The following is an 18,028-nucleotide window of genomic DNA, read 5'->3' on the forward strand; positions in this document are numbered from 1 at the left end:
CGGGCTCTGAGGCAGCATCCTGTGAAATAAGGTCAGCAGGACGAGGCTCAGGGCACCTGAAGAGCCATACACTGGGCTCTGGCCCAGGTCCTATCATTACCATGGGAAAGAGACTTGTCCTCAGTTCCCTCATCTGCAAAATGAAAACGTAAAACCAGAAGATCTCTTTGAGGCTGCAGGGCGACCTGGGTTCCAATCTTGCCTCTGATGCTATGACCCTCGGTGAGTCAATTAACATCCTTGGTCCTTAAGTTTCCTCTTCTCTAAAATGGAATTGAGAACAGCAACTTCCTGCCAGGGTCATTATAACAATCGAATAAAATAAAGCGCCAAAGTCTCCTCCAAACCCAAGGCCTCTACAAAATGTCGGCAGCATCATTACCTCCTGAGGGTGACATTCTGGGGCTCTGGGAAGATGCTCAATGATGCCTGGCCTACAGGAGATTAACAGCCCTTGCTAAGAAGCATCCGGGCCTCTGTCCTTGGCCAGTGCTCTTATCTCATCTCTCCCTAGGCCTTGCAGCCCCTAACCCTGGTCCTCCACCTCACCAAAACCTACAATCCTTGTCTGAATCCCCAGCCCTTGCTTCATAAATGCTTCTATGATTTGGCTTTAATATGCAGGAACGTTTGCATCTTTCAAAAAAGGATTTGTAGTATCATAACTATTTTCTGTTGAGGTAGCAATGTTAAAACACATTTCTCTTCATTCCGTAAGTGCGTGCACGCACACACGTACATAAAGTGGGAGAGGCCAAATCTTGGATTAAAAAATAGTCAATAAACACTTATTAAATGCCTACTATATGTCAGGCACTATGCTAAGTTCTGGCAAAAGGTAGTCTCTGCCCTCAAGGAGCTTATGATTGGGTGGGAAATTGGATTGCTATAAAATGCTACAGGTAACTGATACCTAAGAAAACCTACTGTGTGTGGGACTCCACCTGTTGAACGTGCTGAGGAGGCAGCCTGCCCAGTGACGTGCTGGGGCAGAATCTTAGGGTTTAGGTAAGAAAGGTGAATACCCCAAGAACCCTTTCGAACCTTCTAAAGTTCCCAGGATTTCGAGGCTCTGGGGATTATCCTCTCCTTTTACAGACTGAGGCTCGGGATGTGCCCCAGGGCAATGAGACCCAAGGCCTGCCTCCTGACTCCCAGCTCTGGCTCCTTCTGGGCACCCCAGCTCATCCCCTTGGCTTGATCTGTGAGCAGCCTCCGTTATTCCCCTCTACGAAGGTCCGGCATCTGACAAAGGGCATAAATAATGGCCAGAGGCCTCTTCGGACTCCCAATTCAGGGCGCCTCTCACCAGAGCACAGGAATTTCTTGGGGCCAGTGACGATCTTGTCCTCTGCACAAGTCAATCAGCTAACCAATAAGCCTGTATTAAGTGCCTACTTAAAGTCAGAGCAGGCCCAGAGGGAGAGGCTTAGTGTCAAGAAAACTCATCTTCTTGGGTTCAAATATGGCCTCAGATACCAGCTGGGTGACCCTAAGAAAGTCACTTAACCCCATTTACCTCAGCTTCCTCATCTGTAAAATAAACTGGAGAAGGAAATGACAAACCAGTCTGGTATCTTTGCCAAGAAAACCCCAAATGGGGTCATGGAGAGCTGCACATGACTGGGACAACTCAACAGTAATGAGTCCGAGACTATGCTGGGTGCTGGAAGCATAAAGGGAAAAATCAACAGCCCCTGCCCCGAGGGGGGCTTCCATTCTCCTGGGTCAGAGAGAGCCACACAGAGCCTGGCAGGAGCTCTGGGAATAACTAGCTGGTAGGTCATGTCTATGGAACTTATATACAGGTACCACGTAAGCAAGAGGTGAGGTGCTTTACAAATATTCTCTCATTTGATCCTCACAACAACTCTGAGGCCTCATTTTACAAATGAGGAAACTGAGGCAGACAGTAGTTAAGTGACCTTCCCAAGATCTCGTGTCTGAAGCTAGATTTGAACTCAGATCTTCCTGACTTCAAGTCCAGAGGTCTAGCTACTGCACCACCTAGCTGTCTTGATATTTATTTAAATTATAAACAATTAGTTTAAATGACTTCTCTCTGTGTCCTCCATACTGGACTGTGAGCTTCCTGAGGGCAGGGGCCCACATTCTATGTCTCATCACCATCACCCGGGGCCCACTCCCCATCTTTAACGGACAGAGCGATGACAGAATGGCTAAAAGGTGACCTCAGAGGCCAACAAGACACAGGAATCATCATGGTGGGCTGCCTCTGCCTGCTGAATTCCAGCTGACCTCCGGAGGTCACCTACACCACCTCCTTCCAGAAGCCATCTCTGATTTCCCCACCCGTTTTCCCTCTTAGAGAAACAAGACCTTCCTCCCCTTGGACCTCACAGGTTTCCCACCTCTCTAATGCCTGATGAAGTCCCACAGGGCTGTGGGGTTTTCTCAAATGAATAAACACACTTTAAATGTTATAAATTTTAACAATTGTTGACTGTAAGGTCCATGAAGACAGGAGCCATGCCTGACATCTCTCTACATGGCAGCCAGGCACCAGCCTTTAGTGAATATATATGGTAGCTAACTTCCATTCGTTCCCTCTGTCTACCACAGTCCTGATGGGAATATCATTCCCAATGGTAATTAACCGGTTCAAATCCAGCCACTGATGTTTCCTCCCTGTGTGACCTTGAATAAGTCATGGCACCTCTATGAACCTCAGTTTTCTCTCGTGTGAAATGGGAAGATGGGACTAAATGTGCTCCACATCCCCATCCATGGTCTATGATCCTAGGATTTATTCTACCAACAACAGATGGTATCCTGCCCCACACCTCCAAAATGGCACGAGAAGACCCCTCCCAAAATGACCTCTTAAGAGTTAATAATCTGAAATTGAAGATCTTTGACTACATCCAATGGCAGAGTCTCACACCGACTCCAATTTCCTCTGTAATGAGGATTGTCCATGGAAATCTCTGTTAATTAAGGGAAAGACCCGTACTGAAAGGAAGGGAATGCAGGGATAAGTAGAAGATGGCTCGGTCTGCCTGAATATTTGCTTAATTAACTTTAAGGAAAGAACTACGTGCCAGACCCAGAGAATACCAAGCAAACCATGAGACAAGCCCTGTCCTCAAACAGCGTACACTCAGTGGGGCAAACACTCATGAATGAAATTTTATAATTACACCAGGACGAGAGGATCCAGACAGAGAAGACAGGGAAGACCTTTGTTCAACTCTCTCATTTTACCAATGGGGAAACTGAGTGACATCCTTCAGGTCACACGGGGAGGGATTTGGACCCAGGTGCTCAGCCCCTGCTTTATTTTACTTGGGGGCTTCCCAATTTTATCCGTAGCAGGTCCTAAGCCCATCATCCTCGCTGGGTTACACATAAGAAATTTAATAAACGCTTGTTCTATAGTGAATGAAATACAACAGAGGAGCCATGAGGAAGCCTGCTCCCTCCCTCAGGTCAGAGAAGGGCAGAGGGAGACCTATGTTTTTTGGACATGGTCAACAGGAGAATCTGTCTTTGCTTAACTACATATAACTGTTACAAGATTTTAGTTTTTCCTTTTTTTTTCAAATAGGGGGAGGGAGAGAAAACAGATTTTTGTTAACTGAAAAAACTAAAATTAAATTTTAATACAAACAAATTAGGTGCTTTAGGACAAATCATGATTTCCTTCTGAAGGAAGAAAAGAGGGTGGTGTTATCAGGGTTTGTTAGAAAACACACTGAGAAAGTTGAGATAAACTAGATGACGAAGGATTCAAAACCACTTCTTAGGGGGATTGGGTGAAGCAACTGGGCACATTTGGCCTAGAAAAGAGAAGATTCAGGGGCTGAATGTTCGCCAAGGGAGGCTTCATGGGAAGGATTAGCACCCAGGGCAGAACAAGGAGTGACTTGGGGAGAGGGAGTGAAAATTACAGGGAGGCAGATTTCACCTCAAATTAACTCCTAAAACTCTGAGCTATTCGACAATGAAGGAGCCCAAGAAATCAGAGTCAGAAACAGAAGCTTAACAGATATGAAAATATGCTCAGTGGGGGCCAAGCAGAAACAAAGCCACCAGCCCTTTGACCAGAGATTGGCCATAAGAACCAAACAAACAAACAAAAGGACCAACGGTCTAGGTCAGAGAATAGCTAAGCCTCTGGGTTCTGCACCCCAGGGGGTTAAGTGGTTCACCCAGGGTCGGGGCTCTTGGCACGCAGTGGGCACTCAGGATGCCAGCTGACCAACCGAGGAAAAAGTCCAGTCCAGATCTTCCCGACTCCAGGCCCAATGCTTCCAGCAGACAAACATTCAGACTAAATTACTGTCAGGAACTTGTTCTTAAACAGGAAAGACACTAGGGTATAAATTTATAAAAATGCTGAACTTTCTCCTTTGCCAGCACAGAGTGTCTTTCTCTTCCTAATGTTATTAAAATGGCCTTTAGAGAACACTTTAAAAAATCCCAGGCGCTTTTCTCACATGCATTCTCTCACCTGTGAGGAAGGTACTGCACCTCTCTTTCCATCCCACGAGGGAGGAGAGATGCCAGCAAGGGACACTGCCTCCCAGGCGGCAGGAGGCTTGAAGTCTACACCTTCTCCAAGCACCATCTAGATTCTGGTGATGAGTGCCCTTTCCCCATATACTCTGTTCTGAGAAGCCACAAAACACACCTGTGGTCACAACAGCAAGACACCAGGCTGGGCTTACTCAGTGCCTGAACCTCCCTAAGATGAAACAAGGAAGCCATGTTCTGAGATCATACAGGATCACAGATTTAGAGCTGAGACATCATCATCCCCTTTCTTCCACCTCCCCCAAACTGAGGCCTAGAGAAGAGAAAGAGACTGCCCACATCTACGTAACAAAGAAGGGACAGAAGCAGGCTTCAAATCCTGGTCCTGCCTCCAAGGCCACACTGCCTCAGAGCACCTGGAACACAGAATAAATACAACTATTTTTGAGCCTCTTTATATAAATTTATCTATAGCCCAGTTTAAAGTGACATTAGAAAAAAAATAGGGTGTGGACAGCCAGAGATTCAAATCGCATTTTACAAAACAAGGGAGTAATACTGAAGAGACCAAGAGAAGGAGGGTCTATACACCACACAAGGAGGCACATACACTGACATGCTCATAAGCTCTAAAACCCTTGGGAGTCTCCTCTGAACTGTAACCTTAGAGTATGTAGCCTTGAGACATCCCACAGAGAATTTTCAATTACAACAATGCATGGGTCAGCTGATGGCCAATTCTACAACTAGCCTTCTGAAAACACCACCCACAGAAATGCCTAACAATGATTAGTATTCTGCTGGTCGCAGAAATCAACCAGGGCAGATCTCCAGTAGGAGGTGACCACCTATCTGACCCAACCCTGTCACTGTATGGGGAAGGAAGCTGAGTGCCTTACTCAAGGTCATAGATAGGAAAGGTCATTGCCAGGATTCAAACTCAGGGCCTGTGCCTCTAAGGTCAGCCATCTTGCCTCTGCATCATTTAGTCTTTCAAGAGATGATCCTCTGGGTCCAAAGAAGCTCAGAAAGCCCATGGTCAGCAGGTGATGGAAGGACTCAAGATCTCTGCAGAGACTTTCAACACCTTTTAAGAAAAAAAAACAACCTCCCTTCTTGGAGCCTCACAAGATCGGGGTTCATAGAATTGGGGGAGATGTTAAAGGAAGAAAGGGAGCGGGACGATACAAGATAAAAACAGTATCACCTAACCTGACTGAACTATCTGGAGCGACATCTCACCTGGCCCCAGCCTGTACCAGCTTTAGTACAGGGAACTTGGGCTCCTGCTAGCAACTGCAGAATTTTCATGCCAAAGAGTCCCTCCCCCCGAATGATCTCCCTCCCTTTTACCCACTCCAGCCCACCCTGGCCTGGTCCCCCAGCCCCATCTCACTCTCCTTCCCTGACTTTTGAGGGAAGCCAATTAAACTCAAACCACTGGGTAGGAGGACGGAACACTCGGCTTCGATGGAATAGTACAGCAGGGACCAGTTTCACCGTTAATTTAAAATGCTAGAATTAATTAGGTAGTGTAAATGAAGAATTTAATAAGCACACTTTACAACTGCTTTTATTAAACATCGCAACCAAATGAGGGCAAACATCTCTGGTCTCCCTATATTTCCCTGTCTCATTTCCACTAGTTCTCAGCAAATAAAATTCTCCACCCACCCCACCCCCCCCAAGTTAAAAAAAAGCCCACATAATTATAACTTTATGCCTGAATTATATTTCCTCCTTCAACCTGTTAGTTTCCTCTTTAAGCTCAGATGTTCCTGCATATCTCTGCTTGTGCTGGGAAAACAGTTCAGTGGAACCAAAGTTGACAATTTGGGTTTTGTATACCAAATTAAAGGCTGTCTTGGAAGCTGTCACTACCATTCAGATCCCCCCCAATGCAGCGCCAAATTAGCATGCTCTCAGTCAAGGAGTCTGCTTGTTTCAACATGTGTCTTTGGAAAAGAGGAACGCCACGATGAATGGGAATTTCGTGAAAACCATCCGGCTCCACAGAGGGCCTGAAGGAACCCTGGAGAGGTGATTCCTGAAGGCAGGAAAGATCTTCAAGTCTAAATTGTCATTACAGGACAGGAGGTCCTACGTTAGGAGGGAAGCCTTCTTGAGGAGAATGAAAGAGGAATCCAGCGTTCGTTAACTTGGATCTGTTCAGGATGATTCTACATCCGGCCTCACGGCTCCAGAGAAATGGATGCCATCACTGTTTTCATTCTTATTAACAAGCGCTATGTCCTCTACTGAGGTGCTGACCACTCTGAGGATATGACCGTGAGCTCTCAGCAGGCCACACACCAAGCTGTAAAGGCTCAAGCTCTGGCCCGGTAGCAGACCGAGTGCACTATCTCTAAGACAGTGGGAGACTGCAGCCTTCTTGAGGGCAGGGAGGGTTACATTTGGTTTTTCTTTTCTCTCTGTATATCCCCAGAGCTCAGCATACTGCTTGGCACATAGTATGGCCTTAATAAATGCTTACAAAATGAACGGATAACCAAATTTAGTTCAGTTTCATCCCCAAGTTGAAGTGAACAAATTATTCAATGGCAGTCACTTTGGAAAACTATCTTTGAAATGACAGAGGAACTGTGATGTGTGTTTACAGAAGCAGGATCTGCCCTGATGGGACCTCTGTTGGTCAGTTAGTAAACATTTATTAAGCACCTACTGTGTACGAGGCTCTACCCTAAGGTCTGGGGATACAAAGAAAGCTGTAAGACATGAAATTGCCTTCAAGGCGCTCACAATCTAATGGACCACAGAGCCCTCAAGGATGGAAATAAGATTATCCCAGGTGAGGATGACTCAGGTTTTCCAAAACTAGCCCCCTCCCTCTTTTTTTTTAAACAAGAAGGTTTAAGAAGAACTCGAGTTATAGGGACTAGGCCCTAACCCTGTTCTGAGAGCCAAAAACAACTCTACCATGAGTCTGATGTGACTCAACACTGACTGCTCTCCTCAAGATTTATTTGGGACAACAATACAGTCAATTGAGTTGTCCCACTGTGTTGACATAAGTGAAGGGGACAAGATGACACAGGGGTTAGCACAATATTACAAGAGTAACACAAGGACGTGTGTGACACAAGACCAGGGGCGGAGAGCGTGATTTGGGTTGTTGGACACCCACCCTGGCACAATCAGGGATCTTGGGGAGCGTCAGCCACAGACACACCCTTTCCCCTTGGGGGTCTGGAGATGAAAGCATCCTGAGCCTTCCACGATGGGGGGGGCCTCTTCCTGGTTTTATTAGGCGGAGCGCAGAGTGAGTGAGGAGAGGAGAAGACGACAGAAAACATAGCAAGGGACCAGATTGAGAGGAGTTTCAAGTGCAAACAGAGGAAAAATTTAGATTTGATCCTAGAGGTCATAGGGGACCACTAGAGTTTATTGCGTACAGGGGGTAACCTAGTCAGGCCTGGGCTTAAGGAAAATCACTTTAGCAATGGATAGGAGTCAAGAGAGATGTAAGGCAAGAAGACCAGTGCGAGGGCTATTCCAACAGTCCACGTGGGAGGTGCTGAAGGCCTAGGAATTCTGAGTTAGGGTGGGGGTTGAGTGAGAGAAGATACAGAAATATATTTTATATATACATATATATCTATATCTGTCTCTATATATACACACATACACAGATTCAAGAGATATCAGAAAGAAATTGTAAGATTGGACAACTGACTGGCTGACTTGAATGAGAGATGCTCGGAGTGATGAACCTGGGTGACAAAGAGGACGGCGATGTCCTTGACAATAACAGGAAACATGGAAGCAGGGGAGGGATGAATTCTGTTTTGGGCTGCTTGAGTCTGAGATGCCTACGGGGCATCCAGGTGGAGTTCTCCAAGAGGCAGCTGGTGATGGTGAGTAATGTTGCCAAGCATCTGGGCTACATAGGACCATTCATGAGGGAGTAAACTTGATTCCGCAGCATTACCTTAATAGGAGAGCAAGAGATTTTAGAGGAAGAGGACCTGGTTCAAACCCCTCCTTTGCCCATTACTCCTTGTGTGACCTCAATCAACCAACTAACAAGCATTTATTTACTAAGCTCTTATAGGAGATAGAGATAAAATACACAAAAGAAAAATAAAAGTATCCCTGCCCTCAAACAGCTTACAGTCTATCAAAGGAAACACCATGTGCACACCTTTAAGTATGTACAAAATATAGGGATAGGGACTGAGCCCGTGATTCCACGGATATGGGCAACTCCCAGATAAAGGCATTTTTCTACCACTGCAGATAATCACATTCTCTGGGACTTAGAACACGGGTCAATAAGCTATGGCCCAAGGGCCAAATCGAGCAGGCTTGGATGCTGTACAGCCCAAGAGCTGAGAATGGTTTGCAGGCCTTAAGAAACAATAAAATGTTATTTGAAAATATAAAAGCCGTTCCTAGCTCAGGCCAAACCAATACTGATACTCACAGAGCTTAACTGACTTGCTATCGAGGGACTGGTCTTCTTGTCCCCTACATGTGACACTTTTGCCCTTGCACAGACCATCCCCCACATCTGTAAAGTGCTCCCGCCTCCCCCCGCCCCACCTCTTAGGACACTAGCTTCCTCAAGATTCCCCTGAAGTGACCACTTCCAGGCAAACGGATTTGGCTGTGAGCCCTTGTCTGCCACACCACGATCCGTCTTAGCCGCTTACAATGCTAAAAGGAAATATATATATGCACACAAATATACATGTAGACATGGGAACATCTCCTTTTAGGATATGGAGTTATATATGTGCGTCTATATGCATATATGTGTGTGTGTGTGTATATATATACACACACACACATATATATATACACACACATGCATATATATATATATATATCTAGAGAGAGAGAGAGAGAGAGAGAGAGAGAGAGAGAGAGAGAGAGAGAGAGAGAGAGAAACAGAGAAAGGAAGGGAGAGAGGAAGGAAGGAAAGAAAAGAAAAGGAAGGAAGGAAGGAAAAGGAAAGAAGGATCAGGACAGAAGGAGAAAGGAAGAGAGGTTTGCACGTGTGTGTGTGACTTGCCCAGAGTGACGCTGCCAGCATTTGTTGGACACCAATAAACTCAGGCCTTCTTGGCTTCCAGGCACTTCAGGGCAATCTTGAAGGCAGCTGGGTGTCTGAGGGGAGGCAGGAATACTTTCCAGACATGGAAGACAGTGTGCAAGGGCAGAAGTGCCCATGTAGGGGACAAGAAGACCAGTCACTCAAGGGCCAACTGATTGAGCTTTCTGAGTGTCAGTTTCTTATCTATAAAATGGGGATAAGATGATTTCCCACCTTCCAGGACCCTTGTGAGGAATTTAGTAAATGTCAAAGCACTCTATGATGATAAATTATTATTAATATACAATTAATTAAAATTAATAATAGTTATAATATCATTATATTAGCCCCTGATCCCCCTATCAGAGCAGGGCCTTCCAACTCTGGCACAACAATACAGATGTAAGGCAGGAGGGGGCCCTTTCCATGGGGAGCCGAGGGAGGCTGAGTAACCATCCGTCCAAGCTTCCCTTAAAGGAGCTCCCCATGACAACATCTGGGGAATGACGAAGGGAAGAGAAGGCTGGGAGCAAAGAGATGAAGAAGGGTGATGCCTCAGGTACGCTTGGGGAGAGGCCTGAGCCAACTCAACGGCCCCCAAAGAGCCCAGGCACAGGCCCACGGACCATTCCAGCCCAGAAAATCGCCATGTGATCTGAGGGACAGGCAGTGAGTAGTCTAGGTGTGAGGGGACATCCAAGGTAGCGCAAGGCCCCCTCCCCACCCCAGCTGGAGATGGGCTGCCCGCAAGAGTAGGGAGGGGCATGTACCTGTGATTTTGTCACGCACAAGCTTGCAGGACTCAATCTCCCCGATGCTGCCAAAGAGACTCCGGAACTCCTCCTGGGTCATGTTCTGGGGCAAGTAGTTGACGATGAGGTTGGTCTTGCTGTCGTCAGTGGTGGCCCCGGTCTGCATGGGCGAAGGACAATTTCGACTATTGCTGGACGGTCCGTTGGTCGTGTTAGATGTAGGGCCATTTGATACCTGAGGCTCCATGGTGCTAATTATCTAAATAAAAAATTAAATATGAAAAAATAAACTTGTCACCTTTCAAAAGCATCATCCAACTGCTCTCTAGGAGTTTTGTTTTTTAAAGGGAAAGCATTCAAACACAAACCAATCCATTTGTTAAGTACCTATCACATACCTGGTAGGGTGCTTGGCCGCACACATGGGTGGGCATATGTACACACACACACATACGTACGTATACACATACACACAAAATGCCAATTCAGGATGTTTTTTTTTAACCATAATATTAAATTCCACATGTTCTTTTTAGGCGTATCTGGAGACTCAGAACAGAGAGAGAAATGCAGGAGGACGATCTCTTGTTTTTTAATGAAAAGCTAATTCCTGTTTTCATTACACAATCACTTGGAGAAATGTACACTTAAGTCACACCAAATTATAATTAAAACATAAAGTAATAACCATGATTAAGATGATAGTTCTATTAAAGCTGGGGGGATCCCCCCTACACACACACAGACACACACACACACACACACACACACACACACACACACTTGTGCCAACCAGATCAGACTTGGTACCTGTTCATTAGCTGTTTCATAAAGAAAGAAGACAGGGAGTCAACAGGCATCATTCTGGATGGGGCCATTTGAGAATCCAAGCACTGCTCAGAAGGCCCACTCCCAAAATCACGGCAGGAAGGATGATCTGAGCAGCTGCTTAGGCCCGTCGGCCAATTTCTACAACCACTGTCTTCCTGGCATTTCTGTGCCCACGAGGACAATGAGATTATGATTATATGAAATAACGGCACTGTCATTATTAGCATCGCCCTCTTTCCATGTCTCGATGTGGTTTCTAATGGAAACAGTGCTGGGCCAAGTAGCTTTCCTATTATTCTTTTTTATTTAGTCATCTCGGGACTATATCGCTATGAATGAATGAAAAAGCACCTATTAAGCACTTACTATATACAAACAACACCCTGTGCTAAGCACTAAGCAAACAGTAAAGTCAGACAGTCCCTGGGAGACAAGACAAAAGGGTAACGCTTCAGCTGCAAGTCAGATGGAAACGTCTGCTGGTCCTTAGGGTGCAGTGGCCAAGCCAGATAGCCATGCCTTCTCTTAAAAGTCACTGCCACTGACGAAAACATATCTGTTTCCATTGCGATAATGACCATTATCATCGTTAACATTTCCTTTATACAAGAGAGCTGCAAATAAAAAAGTCTCTTTGCTTACCACTACCCTGTGAGATCAAGAACTCAGGGGTCCCCCAGTCATGTTTTACAAATGAGAAAGTCGAGATTCAGAGAGAACTCCCAAGCCCAAAAACTACATTGGCACAAAAGATAAAAATTCTCTCCTGGTCCCATTCTGCGGACAGGTCGGCCCTCACCCTAAAAATGGACTTAGACGGAACAAGACATGACACAGCCCAAAGGGAGCCAGCAGAAGCCTTCGAGAGCATCCCATCGGACTCCCCCTTCCTCCTGGTAATGATAATTATGGTGGTGATGATAGTCATGATGTGAGAGGCATGAGATAATAACAATGATTCGCCCTGGTGCAGCAGTGCAAAGCACCCGGGGAGGCAGGCGATGCAAACGGGCCAAAAATTATACCAGTCGAATGGGTGGGGGGAACGCACTTCCCCAAGGTCACACAGCTAGCTACCACAAAGCCAGGAGGACAGACCAGGTCTTAGTTCAGATCTCTTTCCGCTCCAGGCAGACTCAATTGAATTCAAAGCCGACAAGCATTTATAAAACAATATAAATTGAAAATAATAATATAAAACATAAAATCTCCATCATCCCTTTCTAAAACTTAACTCTACCCACACAAGGTCTGACACTTCCCAAGTGCTTTTGGACAACTGGAGGGTCTGTCAAACGTGGTATTTTTTTTTTTTTGCTTTTGTTGTGGTTTTGTCAAAGGGAAAGGTAAACACTTAGTCTCCTCTATTTCCAATGCCCTTCTATAAAATGCCCTTCTAAAGCCATGATCAGATGTACATCATCTTCCCTGCCATTTTTCTATATTAAAACGGTTTTCTCTCCAGAGGCCCAGAGAGCAGACGCCCCAGAGATAAAGGGACGGCACATCCAAGCCAGAGGCTGGTCCTCCAGATGTGAGATGTGTAAGGATGAAGATGTAATTAACTCAGGGTGACAGTATCAAACAAAGACAGTGGTCCTTTTCCACCTCCATTGGGATGTACTAAGGAAAAAAACGTACATAGGAAGGGGAGAATTAGGTTCTCAGATGTAAGGAGAGGGGGCTGGGGTCTAGGCTCCCTTGAGCTCCATTTGAAAAGGCTCTCCTGCATTTACGGAGGGATGAGGGGGCCTACCCCAGCTCCATCTGCTCGCTGCACTTGCCAGGGAGACCCTCTTTTTGTAAATCAGAATGTCTGTGTCAGGGAACCAAAGCTCCTGCTTCCTGAAAACAGCTCTTTGGAGCTTCTCAGGATCCTGGATGCTCCCTTTGGAAGGCACTGCAGGGGCCATCCAGGCCAACCCACACCTAAGCTGATCGGGGACCTGGTGCCTCCTCCGAACATGCAGATGAAGGTGCATCTGACCTTGGGGAGGAGACGTGCTTTGAAGTGTCCCTGCAGCATCCTCAGCGATCCATTTACCAGACAGAGCCCGGGTGGTGGTCACAAGCTAGTTAGTTACCTCCCCTCTGTGGTCATAGACAGCTAGCTTCCCTGATGTCGGCAGTCTTGGCGAACGTGCTGCTGGTCACAAGGGGTGGCTGGCTGGCTGAGCGGGGAAAATCCTCCTCAGACATGGGGAAAACAACACGAACCATATGCCTGGCCTGTCAATGCTACACCTGGAGAGTCACCTTCAGGCTCGACTCTGTCTGATACCCCATGCCTGGGAACCTGAGGCCCAAAGTTTGAGGAGAGAGGGCTGAGCTGGAGGCTCCAGGGCATGGCCACAGAACAGAGGAGGGATGGTGGAAAGAGCCCAGGCCACGGAGTCAGAGGACCTGAGTTCAAATCTCACCTCTGATGCTTACCACCACTTCTCTGGCCTCAGTTTCTACATCTATCAAATGAAGTTTGACTACACGGTCCCTTCCATTTCTTCTTCTATGATGCAGGGAAATTCCAAGAAAACCCACAAAGTAGAACATCCTTTTCTCCAGAAATATAACCCAGTGAACACAAAGACAGATACACACAGGATAAATCCCCAGCTATCTGGGACGCCCGAATCTAGGTGACTTTGGACAAGTCATTTCCCTTCTCTGGGCTTCAGTTTCCTCCTTGGTAAAATAAAGGGATTGGACGAGATGATCTCTGTGATTCCAAGAGACCCCACATTCCACACATGAGGAACAAGGCAGAGAGGTGTCATAGAGAGCCGTGTCTAGAGACTTATAGTCAGGCCTGCCAGACGAGGCCTAAAGGGCCGTCTCAGACTATTAGACTCTTTTGAGTTTGTGGCTCACACCTACTTACTATCTATATGACCCTGGGCATCTCAGGGTCTTCCCCCTTCTCTGTCTCTTTAAGAAACTGGTCCCTTGTCTTCCTGTTCTAAGTCTTAGGAGCACAGAGCCTGCTACACCAAAGTAGGCACTTAAGAAATACTAGCTGACTATTGGACTGATAGCTCTCTCTCTCTCTCTCTCACACACACACACACACACACACACACTTTTTTCTAAAGTGCCAGTCTTAACTTCTCCCTACTACCAGCCTTGCCGGATTCCAGGTTATCAGAGGCTGATGTTGCTTTCTGATGGCAGTCTGTTCTAAATAGACTGACTTGCTGGATACTGAACCCTAAACAGGGAGTCACTACCCCAGGTTTCCATGGTATCACTACATCTCAGGACTAAGAGGGACCTCAGAGGCTGCCTTGTCTACCCCTCTGCCTGTCCCCAACCTGAGAATGGAAGCTCTCTGAAGGCAAGGACCTCAATGCCAGGGACAATGGCTGGCCCAGAGTAGCGCTGAATCTTGACTTCTCTCACCCTACCAAGCACCTACTAGCTAGCATTTCTATCAGGCTTTGAGGTTTGTAAAGCACGTTACACATAGTATCTCACCTAACTCAACTTTGCTTTCCAATCTTACAAAGAGTGAAGAAGGAAAGTCTCCCGAGGGAGCAAGAGAAGCGGAGAGTCAGGGTGGGGAAAAGAGAGGCATGACAGCATCTTGATCTGTTTGGCTCTGTGAGGAGCTGAGGGCTCAGATGCCTCCATCACTTGCCTCTTCTCTGTGGAGTCCATGTCCTCTATGATCCCCCAGGGGCAGATCCAGATCAAGGGGCAAAGGAAGGGCACAGACATCAAGAAAGAGATGGTAGCAGGGCCTCCTCCCCCTGCCTTCAGCTCCTTCTCTCTCCCCAGCGTCACCAGAAAACCAAGGCTAGTTTTCAGTTCCTGTCTGCTGGTCTGCCCTTGAGACAAGGTCATTGGGGGAGAGGATGGAAGGGAGGGTTCTCGAGCCTGAAGCCAGGTGGAAGGGGGATCCTGGACTTCAGAATGCACATATGGCACATGGGTATGACCACAGAAAGCAAAAAAAACATTAAGGTGATGAAAGGTTTTTCCTCTTGCAGACATCTGTCTCCAGCTCTCTGCTAAGATCTTTCATTTGCTGCTTGTCCTGTTTTCCCGGAGCTAGTACCCAGCAATGCCCAACAACACACTCATGTGCATGCTCACATGCATGCAGATACACATATATACACACACCCTTGTCATTTCTTAATAAAGTCAAAACAGAATGAATCCAAATTCAGTATGGCAGGGCTGTCCAAACTTTTAATTCCTATCAAACACAATCCCCCTCAAATTCCTCTTTCCCCACCTCCAGGGCACAGCACAGGTAGTCTCGGGTACCCCCTCAGACCCTGCCTCCCTTCTTCTGTATCCCCTCAAAACACCTACTGAAAACTTCCTGATTGAATTTACCAAGTGCCTGGGAAAAGGTCCTGTGAAATCCCATTCTAGAGATAAACTGAGAGGTACAGAGAAGCTCCTTATTAAGGCATATACCAAAAATTCTGAGTAAAAGTGCTTGGCTTTATCATCTCGGATGACAAGAGGAAGTGGAAGAGGTGGCCAATGGGCAACCATAATTTATAAAGGGATTTTCTTTTTAAAAAAGAAAGCTTCCCACTCCCCCATATCCTTTAAGGAGATGAGACACTCCTTCTGCTGCATTTGATGGTGCAAATATACTAAGATGAAATTACAGCCTTCTAGGGCATCCCACTAAATGCGGGTGTGGCACGGTATCCATGAACCAGGAGGACCCAGATTTGCATCTCACCTCAGACAGTGGCCAAGTCACGTCCTCATCTGTACAAAGAGGGAGCTGCACTAGGAAAACCTCAGAAGTCCCTCCCAGTGCTTCTGAGCATCAGATTCAGAACCTCAAACTCTTCAGTCTGTGGCTCTGTCCAATGTACTGACCGATGAACTCTAGAATCCAATCTACTTCCAAGCAAGGGGTTAGAAAGAGAGCAGGGCTTTTTAACCTCCCTCTCCAATGGGTCCAGCAATAGATTTCAGTGAGGGGGTCCATGACCTTGGAGGAAAAAAATCACATCTTTATTTTCACTAGTTTCTAACAGAAATTCAGCATTTCCTTCAATTATTCAAAGACATGACTCTGAGAAAGGGGCCATGGGCTCCGGGCATTCTGCCCAAGGGTGTGTTCGCAATGCCCATGTTTCACATGTTTCACAAATAATACTTTAGAGTGAGCTCCCTGAGGGCAGGGACAATGCTATTTTTTCATCTCTGCATTCCTTACAGTGAGTGAAGAGTTGACAGGTAGTAGGTACCCAGTGAGGAAGCCGGCCTAAAGGATAAAGTAAGTCCAATCATGAAGCCCTGGGCTCTAAACCTGCATCTGAGACACATTATACTTGTGTGATTCTGGGCCTTCATTTTCTCATCTGTAGACAATAGCACCTCAGAGGCACAGCGGACAGAGTCCTAGGCCTGAGGGTCAGTAAGACCTAAGTTCCAATCCAGCCTCAGATCCTTAGTAGCTGTGTGACCATGAACGAGTCACTATACCTGTCTGCCTCAGTTTCGTCAACTGTACAATGGGGATAATAGCACCTACCTCTCCAACCACTGTACCCACCTCAGCAGAAACCCAACAAGCATTCATGAAATGTTCCCTAAAGGCAAAGCCCAGGGTGAGGCACCAAGGATACAAAGACAGAAATGAACAACAGGCCCTGCCTTACACTGTACAGGATGCCTACCTGAAATCATTACCAGATGGCAAGCCCCTTGAGGCCAGGTACTTGGCTTTATTCCTAGTCTCCAAAGTACTCCATACTGGTGAGGCACTGAAACTCTCATTTTAAATAAATACATCAGTTTCCAAAGCATGACGGTATTTTACTGAAACTCTCACAGTCGATTTCACCGTTGAATGCATTTTAAAATCCCCCTCCCCTTTCCTTTTCCTGCTAGTGTCCATCAAGAGGGCAGCTCATCATGGGAAGGTCTGGGGAAAGATGGTCCTGAGCAGGCGAGGCTGGTGACAAGCCTAGCGTTAAGCCTTTTCAATTCACTCCATGTATTTTAAGAAAGGGACAGGCTGGGAGTGCTACGCACCGAGGATGAAGGCACTCAAATCCTGTCACCAGGGATGTCAATGATGGGAATGGCTAATTACTTCTACTCAATACATTAACTTCACCCCCACCGCCCCCTTCCCTCCTATTTAAAACACACACGCACACACTCACACTGGCTGAGCCCTCCACTCGGAGTCAAAAGATCAGCTTCCATTTCCAACCCTGACACTAATTCACCATATAGCCACGAACACGTCTCCGAGTCTTTTTCCCTCGTCTGTTAAATGATGGATTAGATTAGACCATCCTCAAGAGAATGGGATAGAAAGAACCACGATTTTGGTGCCAGAGACTGGAGATTTGAACTTTACCATTGATACCGATGGTGTGACCTCAGTCAAGTCATTTAAACTGTCTGGGATTCAGTGTCCTCCCCTGTAAAATCTCAGGGCTGCATAAGATGATTCCCAAAGGGCTCTTCCAGCTAGAGATGTTGTGGATTATTCATTCAGGAAGGTGACATTCAAACTCAGGTCTTCTGACTCCCAATCCACAGTCCTTCCTCCGATAGCCAAACCTATTTCTTCCCCGAGTGTCTAGGAATTTAACAAGCATTTGTCAAGTGAACACTTCACATGTGTGTATTTCTTGTCTCCCTATGAACTCCAAGGGCACTGGGACATATACCCTGCAATTCCCTGATTTATATGTCTGTACCTGTGATCTATAGATACCCATACCTACGAATGTAACTCTACGTGTTGTTCCCAGCAGAGGTAACAATACCACTAATAAAGAGATTTACTGAATTAAACTGAATTCACTTCCCACATCTAAAATAAAAGGAAAAATGTTAAAACCCAAAGCTTCCATTTACTTACAAAGGTCAACATTTGAGCTACTGACATAGCTGTTTCTGC

General features: G+C 46.3%; 1 protein-coding gene across 2 annotated transcripts in view; it reads right to left on the bottom strand.

The window, feature by feature from the left end:
- Nucleotides 1-18,028, bottom strand: part of ELAVL4 (ELAV like RNA binding protein 4) — a 136,115-nt gene that overhangs the window by 53,497 nt on the left and 64,590 nt on the right. For both annotated transcript variants that reach the window (XM_036755356.1, XM_036755355.1), the window contains exon 2: nt 10,324-10,564. In XM_036755356.1, the coding sequence (XP_036611251.1) occupies nt 10,324-10,552 (229 nt within the window). In that variant the 5' untranslated portion in view covers nt 10,553-10,564. The remainder of the gene's footprint in view (nt 1-10,323; nt 10,565-18,028) is intronic.

This window comes from Trichosurus vulpecula, chromosome 4 (assembly GCF_011100635.1).
Source record: "Trichosurus vulpecula isolate mTriVul1 chromosome 4, mTriVul1.pri, whole genome shotgun sequence".
Classification (NCBI taxonomy): Eukaryota; Metazoa; Chordata; class Mammalia; order Diprotodontia; family Phalangeridae; genus Trichosurus; species Trichosurus vulpecula.